Source organism: Prunus persica, chromosome G6 (assembly GCF_000346465.2).
Source record: "Prunus persica cultivar Lovell chromosome G6, Prunus_persica_NCBIv2, whole genome shotgun sequence".
In the NCBI taxonomy this organism is placed as follows: domain Eukaryota; kingdom Viridiplantae; phylum Streptophyta; class Magnoliopsida; order Rosales; family Rosaceae; genus Prunus; species Prunus persica.
The window spans coordinates 2,029,833-2,052,498 of NC_034014.1; the positions used below are offsets into that span (position 1 = coordinate 2,029,833).

General features: G+C 35.7%; 4 protein-coding genes across 6 annotated transcripts; 1 reads left to right on the top strand and 3 right to left on the bottom strand.

The window, feature by feature from the left end:
* LOC18775195 (SEC14 cytosolic factor) lies at positions 340–4,878 on the bottom strand. Its single transcript, XM_007205443.2, has 11 exons — positions 4,534–4,878; positions 4,408–4,436; positions 3,334–3,417; positions 3,167–3,220; positions 2,590–2,667; positions 2,358–2,411; positions 1,828–1,887; positions 1,649–1,744; positions 1,350–1,451; positions 1,149–1,229; positions 340–864 (listed from the first exon to the last, which is right to left on the bottom strand). The coding sequence occupies exons 1-11, from the start codon at positions 4,586–4,588 to the stop codon at positions 544–546; spliced, it is 1,014 nt and encodes a 337-aa protein (XP_007205505.1). The 5' UTR covers positions 4,589–4,878; the 3' UTR covers positions 340–543.
* On the bottom strand, positions 7,689–11,688 carry LOC18772862 (serine/threonine-protein kinase D6PK). Of its 3 annotated transcripts, none has more exons than XM_007208251.2 (3): positions 11,179–11,688; positions 9,344–10,421; positions 7,689–8,787 (listed from the first exon to the last, which is right to left on the bottom strand). In XM_007208251.2, the coding sequence occupies exons 2-3, from the start codon at positions 10,303–10,305 to the stop codon at positions 7,920–7,922; spliced, it is 1,830 nt and encodes a 609-aa protein (XP_007208313.1). In that variant the 5' UTR covers positions 10,306–10,421; positions 11,179–11,688; the 3' UTR covers positions 7,689–7,919. The 3 variants fall into 3 exon arrangements, with proteins under 3 accessions (XP_007208313.1, XP_020422714.1, XP_020422713.1); XM_020567125.1 differs by having other exon boundaries at positions 7,769–8,787; positions 11,238–11,688; XM_020567124.1 differs by lacking the exon at positions 11,179–11,688 and adding an exon at positions 10,845–11,146 and having other exon boundaries at positions 7,769–8,787.
* LOC18772298 (pre-rRNA-processing protein TSR2) lies at positions 13,006–15,369 on the top strand. The gene is made up of 4 exons (XM_007205860.2): positions 13,006–13,490; positions 14,072–14,160; positions 14,579–14,692; positions 14,955–15,369. The coding sequence occupies exons 1-4, from the start codon at positions 13,307–13,309 to the stop codon at positions 15,177–15,179; spliced, it is 612 nt and encodes a 203-aa protein (XP_007205922.1). The 5' UTR covers positions 13,006–13,306; the 3' UTR covers positions 15,180–15,369.
* On the bottom strand, positions 16,146–20,509 carry LOC18775391 (DNA-directed RNA polymerases I and III subunit RPAC1). Its single transcript, XM_007205247.2, has 9 exons — positions 20,238–20,509; positions 19,387–19,569; positions 18,561–18,687; positions 18,367–18,447; positions 18,039–18,238; positions 17,513–17,608; positions 17,333–17,426; positions 17,003–17,122; positions 16,146–16,471 (listed from the first exon to the last, which is right to left on the bottom strand). The coding sequence occupies exons 1-9, from the start codon at positions 20,415–20,417 to the stop codon at positions 16,368–16,370; spliced, it is 1,185 nt and encodes a 394-aa protein (XP_007205309.1). The 5' UTR covers positions 20,418–20,509; the 3' UTR covers positions 16,146–16,367.

Here is a 22,666-nt window from a genome sequence, read left to right on the forward strand (position 1 = left end):
CCGTGCATTAGACAAATTAGGTCTACACCAACACACCCTAGTAGTCCCCTGTAATCTTATTAGATCAATTTATAATACAATTATTATAATTATTAATATTAATTAAGTAAAATTGTTGCTTCAAATAAATTAGTATTAAAAAAAACTGTGTTATACGAGATATAGGAAACATATATATAGGCCATTTAGGCCATGGATTAAAAAAAACAACTAAGTCACTTATTGTAGGAAACATATATGCAGGCCATTTAGTGACTTATTGTAGTCACTTCAATGATAGGGGTGATTGTCGGCTAAGTCCTGATATCTATGAAACCTCCTCTAACATGCTAAAACTCATGCTCGCTACAAAGACTCGATTCCACGGTGGTATTTTTAAACGTACACCAGATTACATTGTCCTAAAAAATCTGCATCGAGCTGATGCAAGCATACACTTATACATAGAGTTAATTTGATAACAACATTCCTGCCTCATAGCAAAGGAAGTGTTAGGTACAATGTAATGTAGGCTATAGATGCTAATAACTACAATTAAAAATTTCAAGCAGCGTTGACTCTTAGGCCATTTAGTGACTTGGTGAGCCCATTTTGATTTCCAAACTTGTGGAACTCAGTTTCTATGGTCTTTGCAATCTCTGCACCTTCGTGGTCTGTCTCGGGGAAATTAACATGGAAGGATCCCTGCTTGAGTGGTGCAACAGACTCTCTAAGGACAGCTTGTTGCTTGACAAAATTGTAGAGCTCTTGATGGAAAGGATGGTCGAAGGAGAAACAATTGTTAGTATGTCCATTCTCCGAATGCCGAGATGACCCAGAGCCCTCTTTTCTACAAAAATGTGGGAGGGATGCATAATCCATGATCTGCATGCACATTTTCAGGTCAAGTTGTCACCACCAAAGAAATGGAACAAACCACAGATGAACAGATGCAGCTGGAAAAGAACAAGAAATGTTTTGGTCCTTTTGGAGCATAACCATCAGCCATGAACGAGACAGCACATAGTTTAACCTATGGTTGAAGGGAAGTAGATAACTTTGCAAAGATTACGGAGGTAGAAGACAACACCACAAGAAGTTGAAATCTAGAAGTAGAAATAAAGGAATAGGAAGTCTATGGTGAGATTTGAATCAAAGAACATGCTTACTTTCAGTAACTCATCTCTCCCACAGCCTTGAAGAACTTGGATTTTCCTCCTCGTCCTTTCTTGCAAAAGAGGCTTGACCACCTGTCAAGAGTTTTACACAAGGACTTTGTCTCAAGATGGAATACCCACACCAACACATCATCCTTTTCTTTATTTTTCCTATGTATTATTTCAAAATGAGAGTTGTTAAGACGCACAAACCTTCCAACATGCTGAAAATATGTACGGGACATTGACAACATAGTATGTATCTGTCTTCTCTGGATAGTTTAAGTCATCTATTGTAGAGATAACAGTCAAAAGCTGCATCAACAGATAATACAATGTCAATCTTGTGTGCAATATGGATGATTTTTGAAAAGTGGGTAAAAGGTAAAATAAAAAAGAAAACAATAATCTAAACCCGTAAGACACAACCACACTCATCAGAGTATTTGTCATGCAAAGAGGATTTTGTCCGGTCAGAGAACAATAGAGGCTCCTGCTATACTAAGGGATACCTTTATCTGGTTAAGTGCTGAGAGCCTTAAACCAGTCATATCCAAAACCTTCACACATGTTCCAATATATTGTCCATACTTCTTTGTTGCGGAAGGCTACAACAAAAGGAAAAAAAAATCAGGCTACGGATATATTTTACCTGTTAAGAGGATGAAATTAAACATTCTCAAGTACTCACTAAAACAACACGATCTCTGTATTCATTCATTTGGATGTGTGATTGGACATAGTAATTTACCTACAAAGACAGAGAACCAAACAAGTAAATATCACCGAAAGAATAATAATATTACAAAAGGACATACAAAACGCAACTAGCTTTATTTTTTAAGGAAAAGTACAAGGATACATATAGCTCATACTTTAGAAAGTACATGTCTCTGTGTGTATTCATGTTAAAAACCTATAAAAACATATATTATCAAGTGTACCAATATTCATGAATAAAGTATAATAAACTTCATGTAAAGTCTCAGTACCAACAAAAAATGAACATTATGCCCATAAATTCATAAACCTGGTGTTCTTTCAGGTCATGCATATTATACATTTCTTATGTGTAAGAAGCGCATATGTGGCCTACCTAATAGCTTAAAGCCCAAGCGCAAAGTTATATTGATGGTTTCCAGAATTGCATATCAAAACCAAAGATACAAAGTTATTGATGCCTAGGAAGATTAAAGACAGAACAAACTATATTATTCTTACAGAAGCTTTGTCAAATGTGCTGAGCCCCAGACCAACAGCAATGACAGGAAGACCCTGGAATAAATTAATAGGACAATGAGATAAAATAATACGTTGGAAATTAAAGATTAAGGACCATGAGGGAGCAAAAGTTAATAAACTTTTGCAGCCAAAAGAAGAAAGATTCAAGTGGCCAGCCTTTCTTGTACAAGGTGGCTGTGGCAGGATAATTCTATGTCATAAGCAGGACTACCTCTTTTGAGTAACCTGACAACCCCACAAGCTGAGAATCTCGCACTGCTCTGTACAAATCAGTAGGGATAATTGGTTTCTGCATATAGCAAATAGATGCTTCGTCACCACACTAAGAATAGTCACTTTTCCAGCATGGTTCAAGTATCAATGTCTTGATAAATTAAGCCAGAAATGCATGAATCTTATGAAGCAAAATGGAAATTAAAAAACTTCCATAATTTATATGTCTAACTTTAATGGACTTTCCCTACCAGCGAATGATAGATTTCTTTGTAATGAATAATTTCCATTCTGCCTTGTTATTCAATCAGTTTGGTATAATACGAATACACTGACCATTTAATGAATAATCATTGGTCATGAATATGAGCTCTTTGAATGCAACTGACAGCAGCATAATTGTCCAAGAAATAATTAATTCATCAAGGCTTTAATAGTTTTAGGTTTTTAAATGAAATAATTTTAAATGCAACGTTTCACAAAACATATCAGACAGACGGGCATCAAACAGAGAAATCACGTCATTGGTCAGAAGATACCATGTTTATCTGGTAATTTCTTATTGATAAACTCACCGCCAATATATTGTCAATTTCACTTTGGATCCTCCATTGTAAACAGTCAATCAGCTGGAACAGTTTAGACATTGTTAGTGAAACATATTAAGCCAAAGATAAACAACAGCTTGAGATTAAAACCTGAAACAATATAACCATTATTAAGTAAGCTTGATGAATGTAACCATTTTATGGGCTTTTCCAACATTCCCGTCCCTAGCTTTAAGAAAACGCACAAATGTCTCATCTGGATATCCCTGGTGCACATTCTGAAAATAAAAAGGCACTATTTGAATTTTGAGTTGCATTTCATTTATGTAAATCATCAGAAGAAAAAGGGACACCATTATCCTATTCAATTCGAGAATTCCAAGAAAAACAAAAATAATCCTCAAAACCATGCTATATTTTCTCATTACTTTAGCTTGGCCAACGCCATCTCTCTGATTTTCCTTTTGCTTTCTTTTTCTCTACCCGTTTTTTCTTTTTTCGGTTAGGATCCTTTGCCTCTCTCTCGGATGCAATAAAAGACATTCTTCAGCTGATTAGTTGAAAAAACTTAGAAAGTACAAGCCCCACCCCCTTCCTTCCCCAATACGCAAAGAAAGGACTTCGTAATGCATTGTTAAGAATAGAAACAAGTGCATCATTTCCCAATTAGATGCAGTACGGTTCAGTTAAATTAACATTTCAATCACCCTTATAAAATAAAATAGGTTCGTCAATTCAGAGCATTAACCTGATACTATATGCGCACAAAGATTTTAACTTTACTATCCAATACCAAGATCACAGAAAACACTAATACTTTCCTCTCACTAAAAGCAAGATATGAAGTTTCCTCCCCCAAAAATGCAAACAAGATCAAGTTGATTAAGTAATAATCAAAAAGATCCAAGTCTTTCCTTCCCTCCTCATAGCAGATGAACTTCCATGGTATTAATCTAATTTCACAAATGGATTTACCCAGCTCAAAAAAGAAGAAATAACAAAAATGCATGACATCAGAGACTCAGATCAAATCCACAAAACTGATATATAATCTAAGCAGCACGGTTTTTTTCTAGAAAAAACTTGAGGTTTCCAAAAGTAAGCTAAATAATTAAACTGTCGTCAGTCGAGTAAAGGATTTTGTGTTCTAATGTTGCAGATCATTAAAGTAACAAAATTTAAGAACTCCAAAGTCTTCGTTGTTCAATCTTTTTCTCAGCATTCAAACACAAAACAGATCGAGAAAACTTAAAGAGACACTGTCTAACCTCAAATGTATTCTTCAATGGCTCATCAACTGTAAATTCAAAGAAAACAAAAGGAAAAGAGGAAATATTAGCAAATATAGATCAAATAAGAGGATCAGACATATTTCAAGTGGATTTAAAGCTCACCTTCTTCCATTAACAACTGAAACTGCTTGATCGCCTCCTTATTGGCAATACCCATTTTCTCTTCCTGTTCCTTTACAGTGATCGAAACAATAAGACCGCAAATTTAGCTGAACAATATTAAAAAATACAAAACTGGGTTTGCACCACTTTCACTCTGATTCTCTCTCTCTCTCTCTCTCTCTCTCTCTCTCTCCCCTCGCTTTTCAGTGCTCTAGATTACAAAACTTGAACTGATTCACCAAAATCTAGGGAGAAAGAAAGAGAGAAGTTTAAAGGTAGAGAAAACTTTGGAGAGATACAGAGAGCGGTGGTGGGGTGTCCCTTTCAAAACTCTGGTGCTTTTCTGAGCACCTTAACTATGATTGAAGCTTTTTAAAGGCATTTGTTAATTATTTATATTATTTTCTTTCATAAAATGGGTGGTTAAAAATAGGAAGAATGTGAAAAAGAAGCATATCTAAACCAACGAGAGTGGTTTCGTCAAAAAAAAAAAAAAAAAAAAAAAAAAAAACCCAACGAGAGTGGTTTGTTGGTATCTTCATTTTCAAACCATGTTTTTTTTCTAGACTTTTTTGTTTCTTTTGATGGCATATGAAATTTGTGGATTTGATCGAATGGTCAAGTTCAGGTTGGTTTGGAACTCACATTTTTATCAATAAAGTGAATTCATAATAATCTGTGTGTTTAAACAAAAATGTGACTTTTGACCAAAATAAAAACAAAATTGACTGTTGGTACCAAACTTCATAATTTTTACCGGTAGTTGGCTACATAGAATAATTCACGAACATTGTCGACGACGTTTAATAGATTTGCAGATAAGATGTCTCAGGTTCAAACTTTTATGATATTTTGGTTGTGTGTGTGAGAAATTCTTATTCTTTGTAGTTTGGATTGTCGCTTATATTTTTTATAAAAAAATCAATAAAGAAGAATCCATTATATTAAAAAAGATAAGGTTAAACCAAAAATGGGTTGATAAAATAAATCATCAAGCAACTACTTCCTTTTTGTCATAAATTTCATTGATGAATTAAGTAGTCGGTGCTGGTGGTAGGTTGATTGATAAAGCCAAAAGGTTTTAGACAGATTTTGTATCTACTAACATCATGCCAACAGCTTAACTCGTTGACCGCCCTAACAAACAAAGTGCATACACAAGTTTACATCCAAGATCATCTTCTTTCCCTTCATAAAATCTTGCTATTTGTAACAATTAGAGGATTTAAATTCGTAAGTATAAATAAGATGTAAGATCATTTATAATGTCGTAGAATTTTATACATATGTGTGTTATGTTTTATTGCATGACACTCCATTACAAATGTATGGTAAAATCGGAAATAATTTCCTTTTGGCAGCGGATGCAATTTTATTAAATATATTTTTCCATAAATTTCCCATGAAAATGATAAAATCAGAAACGTAATTGATGGAGGGGCGTGCGGCGACAATTCAAGACAGAAAGAAAAAGTCATAATAAAGACTCAAATTTGACAAAATTCGATTTGAATTGAATGAAGATTTGAATCCAAGAAACTTCTCACCCATTCCAGCCCATCTCAAAATTAAAATTTCCATTTTTAACCTGCATGTGTGTGTTTTGGGGTGAATATATATTTTCATGCTCCAATAATTAATCCATAATAATTGGGTTATGGTGATGGACCATGTGCATCACATCTTTGAGAAGGAAAAAAAAAACCCTAATTCATTGATCTTAGGCGCAATAAGAAAAAAACCACACTATGAGTAGACGTGGATTATATCAGTTGGTTAGTATAAATGCGCTCATTTATACTTAAGTTTGAACTCTTCTTGTTGTATATCGGATAAATATATAGTAATTTAAACTATTATTTATATTTATGAATAATTTTAAATTCAGATAAATGTGTGATAAGTGGTTGACTCTTTTAGTCATCTCTTAATCTCTCAAAATATGAAATCCAAAATAGTGGTCATCTGATAATTAATATATTGTTGCATACTTAGTTATCTAATTATTGAAATCCAACATGTGCACACATGCAAAGCTGGTAAGATACTTTAGTCTCTTTGACCAAGTAGCCATGTGAGAGAGAGAGAGAGAGAGAGAGAGAGTAGTACGTGAAAGAGGACTGGGACTCTGTTGATGTTGTTGCCTCTCTTGGTGGATTGGTTGGTAAGTAAGTATTTTATTATATTAAATTAATATCAAGGTTGAAAATGCTGCTATTTTTTGACCATTTAGCTGGAGAGCTCAATTTTTCTTTTTTGGTATTTGTGTTTTTTGTTTTATTTTTAAATCTCTTTTACATTTATTTTGAAAAAAAATTATTGGCGACATGTTTAAATCTCAACCAAACAAGACAAACATGGTGAGCCATGATTCAACATGGAATAGATGCTGAATTTTGTAGCTTATCCCATAAATTATTTATAGGTATCCCAATTTTTCTACTTGTCAATTTTCAGACAAATTCCCATGGGTCCCAAACCTTTTTTTTTTTTTTTTTTCTCTTTTTAAAATGTAATATTGGTCCCCATGGCTTTGAAATGTCATTATTTGTTGTTTTTATAAATTATTGGTAAAGCTTTCTAGACATAAAATCTTGTTCATGTCAACAATGTATAATGTATAGCTTTCTGCAAATATGTGCATTTTAGTTTAGTTTACCAAAAACAAATGTGAATTTGCTACAACATTCTCTTCATGAAATTATAGCTACATTGGAAACACCTTTCAATTTATTTGAATTTTCTTATAGACACTAGGTAGCTTGGACAACTGAAGTGAGACCTCATGAAGCCCAACATTTTTCCATCATAACTAGAGAGGCCCAACAAGCACTAGGATTTCCTTTGTATATCCATCAAAATTCAGCTTCACAAAATCAATATTGGTGTGTGTGTGGTGTTTGGAGGAGGAACAGGTCAGCAGCTGGTTTCCATTTTCCTCTCTCCCTGCCTCCTTTTATGGCTCGGGCTCGGCTTGGACTGGAATGGAGTTGAGTTTAAGCGAGTTCTTATGAGTTCACTTTTTGATAAATGTACAACCTATACATACTTTGGGCAGATAATCACAAACTCACAATAGCTAGTTTGTTACAATACTATGCATGGTCACATGAAATATGAAATACCAAATAGGTTTTAGTTGTTTTACCACAACATTATAACTGTAAATATACTATTATTATCATATCAAAGATAGAAACTGGATCCACATTTTGGAAACAGCATCAACATATGACCTGCAATACAAATTTGTGTTTCATAACAACACCAAACATATGATCATTATCAACATTAAAAGAAAACCCTAAATTCCACATAAATCAACATTTCAGAAGCTCTACATCTTTCTCAACAAAATGGAAATGGCATTTCAGTTCAGGAAGTAATTAAAAGAAATCGAATTCCAGATAATTGTTTTGGTCCGGATGAGAAGCAGCAACAGTAGCTTTATCACTAGTTGAGACTGTGGGGGCTGAAATCCGGTCAAACTCGACTGGTTTTGGGATATCAGGCGGGCTTGCACATCGAATCAATGCCCAGTTAACACCTTCAAAGAAGGGATGCTGTTTAATTTCTGTTGCTCCTCGCTTATATGCCAGCCTCTGCTGTGGTTCTTTCACTAGTAGGCCCCTTATCAGATCCTTTGCTGAGAAGCTAACCACTGGTGTCTCTGGAAATCTCAATGGCTGACCCACCACGTTGAACAGGGTGGCTCGATTCCCTGATCCCTTGAAAGGAGTCTTACCAAACAACAGCTCATACAGAAAGATCCCAAAAGTCCACCAATCAACAGCACTGCCATGCCCTTCACCTTTGATAATTTCTGGTGCTAAATACTCATGGGTCCCAACAAATGACATCGAGCGAGCATTGGTTGGCTCAGCCATAAGTTCTGGTAATGGTCTGACTTGGTTTCCGATTTCATTCTTGGGTTTCCGGTCTTTCTTGGATTTGCTTGAAAAGAAACGAGGGGAGAAACATGTTGTAGGCACCACACAAGATGGCTGAATACAAGAGGGCTCAATGCAGGCGGGTTGCACACAATAAGCTGAGTTCCTTCGAAAAGGTTCAGATTCAGGAGCTGAAGATTTGACAAGGGTTGGGCTGACAGCACAGCGCAGGGAAAGGTCAAAGTCGGAAAGCATTATGTGCCCATCATCTCTCACAAGGACATTTTCTGGCTTGAGGTCACGATAAACAATCCCAAGCATGTGAAGATATTCCAGCGCAAGGAGAACCTCTGCTACATAGAACCTGCATATTCGAGGACAAATATAACACTAACGACCGTCAAAGTCAAATAACAGCACAAGAGAGCAAGATTGTTTCTTTGCTATGAAATGATACAGGATTGAATGTTGTAACTGAGAAAAAAAAATAAACATGCTTGGGATTTCGTATTCATTCTACAACTACTAAAAGGCAAAACTGGTGGTTTTACGTTAAAGAAGGTCTACATCACAATAGCTGGAAGCAAACCATGATCGAACTGAGTGTAGTAGATCCCAGCAAAAATTTCTTCACATTATAGCGATTTTGTTTGAGTTACAATTATAGGTATTAAATGTGTGTATGCATAATTTAGCAAAAACCGTATGATTGAGTACAGATCATTCAATAGCAAGGGAATAAACACCATTTATGCCACATCATGAATCTTATTGGTTTCCACCTAACAGTGACATAGTAATAAACCAATGAAGCAGGGTGACAGAAGAAAGTCAAACCAAAAATAAAGAAATACATAAACCACACATGCTTAAACTGACAATAGCAAACAAAATCATATGAATATGGACAGCATACATACTTCACTGCTTGTTCAGTAAAATGCTTTCCTGGTTGCCTCTGCCTAAGTGTGTGCAAGTCGCCTCCAGGGCAGAACTCCATCACCAGACAAGAATACTTCTCTGTCTCGAAGTGGGTATATAGGGTTGGAAGGAAGGGATGGTCTAAACATTGAAGTATTTCTCTCTCAGTCTGAGCCCGAAGAAGTTTTTTACGGTTAGCTAAAGATGCTTTGTCCATGACCTTCATTGCAAAATAACATTTTGTCCCACTCAACTCTGAAAGATAAACACTTCCAATATCCCCGCAGCCCAACTTCTTCAAAAGTCTGAAATGGCCCAAACCAAAAACACCATCCCTTGCTCGGACTGCCTGTATGGCTTCCCAATGTATGTCATTCGCCTTGTGAGGTTTGTTGATAGCGCTACTTAAGCTGCTACAAGTACTCTCGTCACTCACGTCACTGCTTGTGCTACCTCTACAAATACTGCTCTTCCCACTCTCAACAAAATCAGCTCGATCACTAATTTTGGCACTTCCACTAGTCTTGGCAAGACTGCTGGTCCCATCACTTACTTTCGCTGGAGCTGGGCTAACTCCATTTTCTGATATTTTCTTTTCTTGATCACCACCTTCCAGCAAATTCCTGGTGTCACTCACCGCAGGACACACATCAGCTGGCACCTGTTTTGCATCACCAAGTGATAAAGTTGAACCTAACTGGTCAGCTAAAGATTTGGTAGACTCCTTCAAATAAGGGATCTTGCAGTTCTTCTCTTCGGTGGTTTGTGCAGAAACCTCCTTAGATGCAGTTTGTTGCACATGCCTAGGCAGTTTTTTTGGAGTAACTGGCTCTGATTTGCTTGTCTTCGTGATCTGTAAAGGTGAAGGTCTACGAAAATTTCCTTCTGTTGTCTGACTTCCAATTAATTTCCTCTGACTTTCTGGGGAAGTTCTGGCACCAGATTTTGAGGCCATCGACATAAATTACACTTGCTAACACAGATCAAATTGAACAAACCCATCACTCACCAAATGTTCCCCTCCGTTGACACTCCCACTTATGTTCATCTTCACGTCCATCAATTGCAAGACAATTTCTACAAACAAACAAAGAGTTCACCACTACGCAACATAGAAATAATACAGTAGAAGGAACATTTTCCAGTCAAACTATAAAATTATACACATCTAGCGACAACATTTCAGCCATAAATAAAAAGAGACATCAGCATCAACATGATCCATATGTGAGCTACAAAACCCACAAAATGCAAGTATCATATAAATGAACTAAAATAAAAAACATAAAGAAGCAAAATTTTTGTTCCAGTAGATCACCGTTTAATATTTCACATACAATTAACAGAAACAATAACAACCCGCATAGAGAAAATCAAGAAATGGGCATAAAAGCACAGAGTTGCATGCAACCCAGAAGTATCTAACTATGAGATAATCTAAAAGACTCAACAAATGATAGGTCAAAAGTAAATCCAAGTATAAGAGTCACAGTAATCTACCTCAAAATGCCAATCCTTTTCCCATGAAAGCACAAACTTTCTACAGAAAAATCCCATGGATCAAAGAGGCATGGGAATTAAGAAAAAAATCAACTGAATGTAGTTTTTGTGCGCCTCTCAATACATACAATAGCATATAGCAAAAGATAAGAACCAAAGTAAAGAGATTCATACAGATCTCAAACAGGGACCCAACACTTTGGATCCAAAAGAAAAGACCCACAGAGACCCAGATGCTAAAATACAAGATAGAGTGCATAGAGAAGCAAAAAACCACCAAGCAAATCACAGGACCAGTTAAAAGTGAATAGAAAAGGAAGCCCAAAAAAGGTACCTGGGCTTGAGAGAGAGAGAGAGAGAGAGAGAGAGAGAGCGTCCTCACAAAAATCAGACCTTTGATAGGCTTTGCTTTGGTTTGCTTTAGCAGAGTGGAAAAGAAAGAAAGAAAGAAAAGAGAGCACTCACTACAACTGTTGAGAGAGATAAAGAGGGAGAGCAATGTGTTGTGTGAGAGCTCCCTTTCCTAAAATGTGTGGAGAGAGAGAGAGAGAGAGAGAGAGAGAGAAAAGGAAAGAAAAAGCTTTCAGTGAGTTTTAGATTAGAAAGACTGAGAAAGAGTTGGGTGTCTCTCATGTCCCTGTGGGCTACTACCATGTACCATAACCATCCATGTATTCAGACTTTGAGTCTTTGACAGAGAGAATGGGGTCAAAGCCAAACTGCTAAAGTTAGGCTTTTTTCTGTTAATTATTATTTTCTTCTTCTTCTTTTTTCTTTTTCTTTTTTCTTTGGGTTCAATTATTTCAATGTATTTTGTCCCAAATACAAGTGTCTGAATCAATATGTATAATGGGCCAAGGCTCCACCCTGTCCCTCATGCTTTGGGAGTTTTTTTTTTTTTTTTTTTTTATTTATTGGTGTGGAGACAATATGGGATATTCATTGATGAACATGGCAATTACAGAAAATTGCTGATAAACAAACCCTATTGCCTTCATGCTTTGGGAGTTTTGAGCTTCATATTTCTTTATTTTTTAAGGCTTTGAAATTTGGGAAATGACCAATTAACCAGGCATGTCCCCTCTCCCTTCCCTTCTGCCACTTTAAAATAAGTTGTTTTTGTAGTTTTGGTTGTTTGAGACAGGAAAATGGTTAATAGTCCATGAGAATTCCAGTTGATGATGAGGTCATGATCCAATCGGATGGTCAGGGATTGATTATTGTCATGTTGGAAATTTGGAGAGATGGGCATCAATTGACCAAATTCTATGGACAGTGCTTCTCTATGCACATAAACAATACTTTTTTTTGGCAGTTTTTCTTCTAAAAACATTACAACTTTTTATTAGTTAGACCATGAAACAAGGGTCTAGATTTAAAAATCTTAAACTATATTGGAAAATAACTCATTCAATCTCAATCACAAAACTCATGATCCACTTAAAAACTTGTTGGGTACAAGAAGGAAAAAAAAAAAAAAAAAAACCTCCCTCGAAAGCTACTTTCTTTCTCATTCTTGCTAAACAAAATTTTTATAATGAGACGGGGATAGATACTATATCATTTTTCATACATATCATTATTGATTAGGTGATAAGGTAAAGGTGATAAGGTGATTGTGAGAGCATGTTGTACATAGTGCATACCTTACTGAATGCTTTCTCCTTAAGAAGAGGAATGAGTCAAGAACAACATTTGACACCTCTACAAAAAAGAAAATCCAAAAAAACCTCAAACCACAAAAAGCATAAATAAATAAAAATCACGTATGTTGGTAAAACAAAACTTTATTGTTGACGAATGAAACATCAAATCACCTCTTTGGAGCCTCCAAATGATCCATGGTTTGATCATTTTTTATTTTCCATTAATTATTCTGATTTGAACTTCTAGGTCTTACTTATGTAACCATATCCCTGCGCATTTCCAACTTGAAATCCGGGACCATATTTTGATAAACGTTTTAAAATTGCTTTTAGAATTTTCAAGTGCTGACCTCAAACTCTCTATTTTCTTAACAAAGTTTGGTTAATTGGAAGTCATATTTTATATCAAGCTTTTGTAAGCAAAGTTTTAAATTTATCAAACAATAAAAGCCAGTTTAAAATGACCGCTCCTCCTATTTCTTTCACCAAGGTATTTTTTAATAAATATTTAAGTTAAAAATTGGTTATATACTTCTAATCTCAAACGTTGGATTGCGTTTAAAAGGCTACCAACACATTTAATAAATGCAATCCGACACCCAAAATTAAAAACATGTAACTAATTATTAACATAAAATACTTATTGAAAAATCTCTCATCCTCCACCCATTTTCAAAACTATAGTCAGAACAACTAAATCCGAGTGAAGAGTATAACATTCCAGCAAAACAAACAGAACCCTTCTTTATAAACCTCACATTTGTACGTTTTTAGGGTTAGGGTTAGGGTTAGGGTTTTACCACACACAGGCTGAAAATGGAGGCTGAGAGAAAGCTATCGGCAGAGGCTGGGTCCATACTCCAGGAAGGTATAGGATTGGTTCTGTCTCGGTGGTCAGCGCTCCAATTGGCCGTTGAGAACGAGTGGGGTGGCCGTGACTCGGGCCGGAAAGCGGAGCAACTCATCATCGATATCTTCTCCTGGTTCAATCACTCCAAAGGTACTTAATTCACTCAGCTCCACTCCTTCGACTCATCAAAATATTCGTTTTTCTGGAAAAAGAGCTTGAAATTTGATATGCTGCTTCTTTTTTTAGGGGATTCTTATCCCAAAATTTGTATTTTAAAATTTGTTAGAATTTAATCGAGGTCTTTCAGTATAATGAATTTTGTGATGCTTGTGCTTCTGAGAATGGAATTAGGATTCTATTGGGAATTTATCTGCGAAAGTAAGAACCTTTATCACCATAATTGCCAATTTTATGCTGGTTCTTCTTTTTGCTTATAGTTTTGAGTGTTTTTAATTTAATTTGGTGAGGTTTGCTTTCTCTCAGAGAAAAGCTCCTATTTTTGGACTGTTTCTGTGTGGAAATGTGGTGGTCTATTATTACTAGGAACCTGATACGATTATACTCAGTAAAATTGGTAGCAGTTTTTCAATATGGAAATTATAAACGGAACTGTTAATTTTCTTTGATGTTAAAATGAGAATATCTGTTGTTCTAACCTGCAAAATCATTAACTAATGTTGTGAATTTTGCATCTGTGGGTTTTCTCCTAACTGTGTGTTCGTTCTCCTCAGAGCCTCTTTACATAGATGATTTAGAAGATGTGCTGAATGAAGCTATGCTTTCTCTCAACACTATGACAGAGGATGGCAGCATTGAGGAGGTAAGCATTTCAGCACTTAATAATATCTTGATAGATTATACAAGAGACTTAATATGCTATGCTTGTGGTGGGAAACTCAAAATTTATTGCTTGCTCCATAGATTGTGTGACTCAAAGTGGGCAACCATTACAAATGTTTGTGATGTGTGTGTCCCAGACCACCTGGCCGACTATTTGACTTTTAGAAATAAGATCTTTTAGCATCAAGTACATTTTAGTTGGCAGCTGATTCTCAGCCGCATCTCCAGTCATTAGAGACACTGCTCACATGTTTCATTAGATAGACTATTCATGGATCATTTCATGTGTTCATTATTGTTTTTATAAACTAGTTGATAACTTGATATTACGGGTGCAGTTTTTACTTATTGCTTCTATCTTTATGATGTTTGCGTATTTTTTCTTTGGATTTACACAGGTTGCTGAAAAGTTAATGATTATGCATGAAGAATGTTTAGACTGTAATTTCAAGTCTATTGAAAGCCTAAGGGAAGCCAATCATCGAAGAGTTGCTGTTCCTCATGTTAGAGAGGTAAATTCAATCCCTCAACCTTAAAAGTTTTTACTAATTGTTAACATAAGTTTCTCATATGCCCTGTTAACACTTCTGTCATGTGTTGAAAAGAAATCCTTGTGGATGTTCTCGTGAGAGATCTTTTTGACTGCGCAAGAATGGTGGAGAACCTTTTTTGCTCATATGGGTTCTTTAAAGCCATGAGTGGCGGAGGGAGGATGATAAGTTGAAATGATATGCCTTGCTGCTATCTCTTCATTCTGTTTGTTACTCATGCCAGGTTGCAAATGATGACGACGATAGCGATGAAGAAAATGATGATAGAGATCATTGCATGGGAAATGATGATTCCTCAAACATGATGATGGTGGACACACCGGAGTCTCATTCAAATGTAAATGTTGTAAGCATGTTAGACAGTTATCCAAAACCCAAGCTGGCTGCCGAAGCAGAAGATGGATGGGAAGTAGTTGGACCAAGACGACACAAGGGTAGAAGGAATTAGGTTGAACCCTAGGTATATGCAATTCCCCCTTACCTCAACATTTGTCATTTTTTATCCCCTCTCAAATGGAATAGTATACGTATACCATGTTTTGCTAAGTTCTTTGACAGAGTTTGAAGTTAACTCACCCAAATAAGAAAAGAAAAAAACCGATTAATATTACAAGAAAAGGGTAGCTGTATTTTCAATATTCGAGCATAGCACTAATATGGAAATCTCTCCCCCAAGGCAAGAAAAGAAAGCATGGGAATGCAGACATTTTATGATTTGATAATGTATCACTGTCGCTCGTGGCTGCGTTTCTCTATTGCACAGATGATGGTGTGGTGGGAGTGAAGGAAGTGTAGAAGTTTGAACTTCACTCAAAAGAAACATCCATAATTGAAAAGGCTTTGGTCATTGAAATTTTGTGTTTTAGTGTGCTTAGTAAAAAAGTGAAGAGCAAAGAAACATGTCATTAATGCGAACAATTGGAAGATGGAACAAAATGGCAGCTAATCGTGCTCTCCAAACAGGAAACTGTCTGGGAATGTTTTACAAAACATACCCATCAAATAAATTTGATGGTTCACCTCTTTCTCAGACATGTACACAGTAGCTCACTTATTGCTATAATCATCCTTTTCACTAACTTCAGAAAGCATGTTTTTTTCTTTTGGGGTCATACATAAAGCATGGCTATTAGGATATCTGCTCGATAGCATTCTCAAGCCTCCTTCATAAAGAAAAAAATCTGAATCAATTATAACTGCGTTAAAAAATCGGCTCAATTTCTTTTTCAGCAGTTTCAAAAAAATTACAAGGCTATAAAACGAGGTAGATTAGTGTAATTTTCTCTATTGATTTCCCCGTTTAACGGAACACTATTAAGAACATATGGGCTAACATACGATGACTAACAGACCTCGTATGATTCATGAGGGCTAGGCTAGCAGTGCAGCCCTGCTGTTGCATTGCACCATGTCCTTCCAAAGTTGGTAAATTCATTCTTTTTTTCTAACAAAAAGAGCAACCACACCTGGAATAAACTCAACAGAGAATATTGAAAAAAAAAAACTGACCATGATGCGGACACACGATCTCTCAATAAACATACATCGTATAATTAATCAGGTGTTCTACTGTTCTCTTTTGCTTAATTTCCTTTCTACACAAAAAAAAAAAAAAAAAAAAAAATACAACAGAGCATCAAGAAAGATCGGAAATAACACGATCGCACTTCTCTTCCAATATCTTCACAGCTTCAGTAACTAACACTTCGGGAGGAAATACCCCACTTGATTCAATAGTAACTGTGTGCATGTGAGAGAAAAAATGTTAGAACTCTTGAAAACATTCATACAAACAAATAGTGCTGAATTGAAACATATTTTTCCTATATAAACTCTACACGAGACTCCAATTATATCATCAACCATTGATAATGAAGAAGACACCGTAAGGTCGTAACTGACAATGATCCAAAATTCCAACTTCTAGGGGCTCGTACACCACCATGTGTAGGTAATAACCAACTCATATATAAGCCAGTGGGGGTAACCTATCCCATTTTAGTCTAATGCACAGAATTATCTAATTAATGTGGTATTGACCATCAGATATCTCAAGTCTCCGAGACCAGCTTAACTGGATAAAAAACAAATTCAGGCAGTCTAGTTTCTATGTTTTGACTCCTGAGCAAGTGATTTTTACAAATAAAAGAGTTGAAACAGAAATTTCATACATTTGTGATGAGGACTAAAGCTCCATTTCTGGGAAACTTACAATAACGAGAAACTACAAGAAATTCATAATTCCAACTTTGATTAGAGGAAATTACTTACAAATGAAATGATCCTTCTTACGCTGTAACGATATTGCATTCTCCCATCCCTTCCCTTCTCTGATGCATTCCCTGCACAATGTGCAAGCTCGTGGTCTGGCTACAGTAGCCCTCTTTTTACCTGCTAACCAGTCAAATCATCAATCAAGCCACTCCAAAAAATGACAAACAAGGCAAACAATTTGTGCAAGTGCAAATATAACAATAGTTTTTGAAACTCATATATTGGGACAAACCTACGGCATTGCATCCTTTTAAAACTAATTCTTTGTTGTCAGTCTAGTATCTAAAGCAGAGGGAGAATAAACGCCATTAAAGAAAAATCATATACCTTTGCCAATATCTTCAATATCAAATACTTTAACTGGGCATATTGCCACAAGTTTCTCAGCCTGCTGATCTTCAATATCTTCCAATAGTACAATCTAACAAGAAATATAAAAAAATTCGGATTACTTCTAAATAATCTTCAGGGTGTTAGAAGCAATCACTCAAAACAACATCCCCTTACCTCAGGAAGCATCTTATACCAAACAGGGGTAACTGGGGACCATTTTGAATGTGTTTTACCAATGCCCTTAACAGCATGTGCTTCCAGTTCAATTTCCTAAGAAGTGGTAAACTTAATGTCATTTAAAACAAATGCAAAAGAACAGTAAGCATTACTGACAACTATAAAGAATAACTACAGAAATTGATAAGATATTAGTTGGCAATAATGCAAAATACTGGACTTGCAATCTCCACTTATGCTAAGGACTAAGAAACAACTCCATCTTATTATCTTCCTGGTGAATCTCCAGCAATAAGTTATTACCCAAACACCATTTACTTGAAAAGAGCAAGTGATATGAGAAGTGTAAACCAAGATATATTATTTCTGAATAATTTACAGTTACATTTTATTGAAATAATATTTGGAGTCAGTTGATCCAGCTATCAATATCTGAGACTCGGCTTACATTGCAAAGACAAAAGTGTACCACCGTGATTTTTGAGGAATGACCAGAATTATACAAAACAAATAAAAGGTTTACCTGACCAGGGCCCAGTCTAGCAATAAGAATATCTCCAAGCGCGGGGGCGATTGGATTGCTGGAAAATTCTGGCAAGGAATCCTGGCTGCAAGTAAATGATGTATATGTTTTTGGTTTTGAGGATGAACCTGTCTTTGAATCTTGTGATTCCAAAGGAAACTCACTCCCATTTGGCAACCATATCAATTCTTTTGACTTTACTGCATAAAATGTTGTAAAATCATCATCACAAGAAAAAAAAATTCCTTCCAATAGTTTTGTAGAAAGGAGAGGTTTTAAACTTGTTGATATTCTTCACAACAACTAAAAAATCACAAGAAAATAATACCTGAAAGACGTTGCCCACTTCGTTCACAGCAAACATGGAGCTTAAAAACAATGGTGTTCTTTTCACTTGCCGTATTATTTTCTAAAAAGTAAAATATGCCACAGGAAAAAACTCAATAACTCAAAGCTGTGGAGGAAATAAACAAAGAGAAACCTAAATTATATAATAAAAATGCAAATACCAAACCATAGTACCTGCATATTCAAATAATCTAGGGTCGGCTTTGATCGGAATGAGACCCAACCTGTGGGCAAGTACTTCATCTTGGATTACTGATGTGTTGTTTGCAATAAGGACTTTTTCAATAGCCATTGTGGGAACCTACACTTGTGTAGTAAAAAAAGTTTGGGATCATCATTGATAAGCAAAACTGCCAACTGAATAGCGATTTCCATAAACACATGATCCAAGAGATAGCACAAACTAAGGGAAGCAGATACAAAACTTCCATCTATGGTCAAAATGGTGTATATATATTAGAAAGGGAAAGAAATGAATAGCATACGATTTCTAAATTTCTTTCACAACTAAAATAATTAGTCAGTGAAATGAAGAGATGAGTGCAGAGAATGACAGTCTAACAAAGAAACATGATTATATATGTGTGTGTGTGTGTGTGTGTATTTATAGATATATATTTCAGAAGATTAACTCATGACAATAGAAGGACCTCATTGACATAATTTTTTCCCCTGGAAACAGTTACATCAACTCGTTAAACCTGAGAAATTAACCATGCAGTCACTCAACCAAAAGGTTGACTACAAAAAAGCTGAAGTACAGAGACAAATTCCTTTTACTTGATATCCAATGCATGATGATACTTAAACAATGATCACTAAGTCACAGAGCATGAGAACGCAAGTACATAAGAACTCCATATAACTAGAAAACGATACTTAAGCCATGAAGAAGGTATATTTTAATAGAAAGAGTATATGAACTCCAACAAGTATTAATCATTGCAAGTATATTTTTATCACCCATACTCAAGTATTCATGAATTTTAATATTTCAAACCTCAGATATGAGGATTCTCCGGAATGCATTGGCAAGTGCTGGATCAATGCCGATCATATCAAACTCCATTTCATCCTCTGTAAGACGAATAACTTCAACTCTAAAGTTGTCACAGAAGTTATCCAAAAAACTATTTTCAACTCTCATTGATGAATAAGCACCAGAATACTGAAAGGTATCAGTCTGCAAACACCAAAATTTAAGACATGTAAGAAATATACGAAGAGATGAAACTGCATGAATGCATTTCCTAAATATTGAGAAAAATGAAAGAGAGTGATAACTAATATTGCTGTATGCAGGGCTATGCCACTTAGGCAGATTTCTGTCTTTGGTTCTCCATTTCCACGTAATTTTTCCGAACAAAAAAACCTTAATCCGCAAAACTAGATTTTATTCATTTTAAAATTTACACTTTGAAGCATGAATAATAGTACCCAGCAACAAATACATGCAACACATCTATGCATCAACATGAATCGAGCTTATGTTTTCTGGTAACTCAATTAGATAACAACTCCAAAGGACAAAAAAAAAACTTGACTTTCCTACCTTTCCTTAGCAACTAAGCATGACCATCAACAAAACTAACCAACCACAGAACCCAAATTTTGACTCAGCGGTTAAAAAAACCCAAGAGAACCCAAAAGCACCTAATCGAACACAAAAGCAGCCATAAACCAATAATGGATATCTTTAAATTTTGAAAAAGCAAAAAACAAACATGAGCATCAATCAACCCAACCAACCAAAAAAATAAACAGTTTTTCTCAAGACTATAAACGAATTCCAAAAACAAAAAAAGAAAGAAAATAAGGTGAAAAGTGAAAAAAGGGGTAGAAAATCTGTACATGAATGGGAGCATCAGCCTTGCAATCGACGCGCGTCCTCTGGAATTCAATGTTTGAAGGTAGTCGCCCCATCGGCACATCTGAGAGATTCTCTATAAATTCCAATGTAGCGTTCTCTTTTACAGAGTCTGCTCCTTCAGACTCTGAACTCGACGTTGTATCTTCGTTATCGGACGACATGGTTCCTTCTTTCACTTCTTCAGCAGTCGTCTTCGTCACCGCCAATCTCTCTCTCTCTCTCTCTCTCTCTCTCTCTGTGTTCTTGATATTAAAGTTAGGGTTTTTGGGGTTTAGTGGAAGAGAGTAGCAAAATTTGGGTTCAGGGTTTTGCGGACGAGAAGAGGCAGATGGGCCTCCGATTATTAATCGGAAATTGGAATTTGGGTTCAACTAGGCCCATTAGAATTCACACGAATAAAGTGGTTCACGTCGAAGATTTACCAAATAGTATGTACAGTCTCGATCTCTTGGACCACAGGGGTCCAAGAGATTTGTGGTCACTCACCGTTAGATGTAAATTCAACGGTTCACTCACTCTTGCACTCCTTTTAAGAAACTTTTTTGAATCATTGGATTAACATCCAACGGTGGGTGACCACAATCTCTTGGACCCCTGTGGTCCAAGAGATCGGGACTGATAGTATGTAATGGCTTGAGTCTCTCGGCTATGTATACATATTTTGGTATTAGTTTTGTACCAACTGTACTGCTGGAATTCCCTTTTTTTAGGGTTTGTATTTAATTTTGTCCAACAAAAGAAAAAAAAAAAACTAAACTTGTAATGCTCACTCTTGGTGGTTGCTACATATTCTACAATGTTGATTTATGTTATGAATGTTTAACTCAAAACACTCATTGTATTGTATGAGGCTTGTAGTTTAAGTGGTTGAGAACATCCACATGAGGCTATACATATAAGTTAGAAGAGAATGATATATTTTGAAAAGAAAATATCCGACTTTTTTTCTCTTCCCAACGAAGAGAGTTTTATTAAAGATTGTTGAGGCTCAAAAAAGTCCATGGTTGGACTCAAATAAATTTCCGGCCCAAATACAATAATTTATTAAGAAAAGTCACATATCAGAGTACATGAAGGTCAGTCATATACAATTCACAACCCACGTGCCATGCTAAATAAATAAGTTGTCATGCCAAAAACTGGGGTAAGGTTATAAAATACAAGCCCATGCTAAAATAAGCACTGTGTCCCTCTTTAAGGACAATAAAATTAGAATGTGCCAAGCAACATGCCACGCCAAGCAGGAAATTATTGTTTCAAGCCCAACCACACTACAAGCCTAAGTGGGTCCAAGGAGGAAATTTCAGTCATTTTGCTCTTCACGGTAACCCAGTCCATTTGCAGCTGCCGAAAGAAAAAAGTCCCTACAAAGACGAATAGAAATGTTTACATCACTAACCAAAATATCAAAAATCCATTTGGGCCACACTTGGTCCCATATGTGGTTACCTCCTACTCTAGACACAGAGACCACAACCTCATGCGCTGCCTTATTATACTGACGAGGAGTAGCTATAAAAATGACATGTTGAAGCTTACCAACAAGCATCTTAATATAAAAAATAATAGTTTCCACCGCAACATCTAGTAACGTTCACTTCTGAGCATCTGGATCATTTGCACCAAGTCAGATTCAACTTCCACACACAACAATAGACACTTGATGCAAGCAAGCAAAGCTTCTCTTATAGCCTCAGCCTCCATCATTAAGTCCAAGCTGCCATATAATCCCCCTACACCACCTGCCTGCACCAGCCAGCCTTAAGCATCTCTAATGACCCACCCAACCGCACCCATTTGTGTTTGGAGGACTAGCCTCCTTTATTGACATTTATGTGTTTATTAATAAAATAAAGTTTATGCATCAATTAATAGAATAAGTTGGTGTAGCTAAATAGACGGTTGTGTAAATGTCCTACAGGCACAGATATATATTAGCCCCTTTGGCACATGCTCGTGTGCTAATTGATTTTTTCATTTTTTTATTTTTAAAAATTTAGAATTAAGAAAAGATAAAATGCGTAGTTAGTTATGTTCCATAATTTTAATATAAAAAATATAAATTGATCATATTATCTTAATTTAATTCATAATTTTAATTTTTAATGTTTGCATTTAAACATGGTATTTTCTGATATTTTGAATGTTTCACACTCGAATAATGCTATTCTTACCATATTTATATGTACATTGCCTTTTCCTCCAATGTGGTAAGAGTAGTACTCTTCACTGCGTTTTGCTCTATATATCTATATATACAAAGCAAAAGACAGAGAATGGTAAAACATTCAAAATACCAAAAAAATGTCATTGGTTAATGCAAACATTAAGAATTGAAATTATTAATTAAATGAGGATAATATGTTAAATTCACAATTTTTCATATTAAAAAAAATTAAAATTAAAAGAA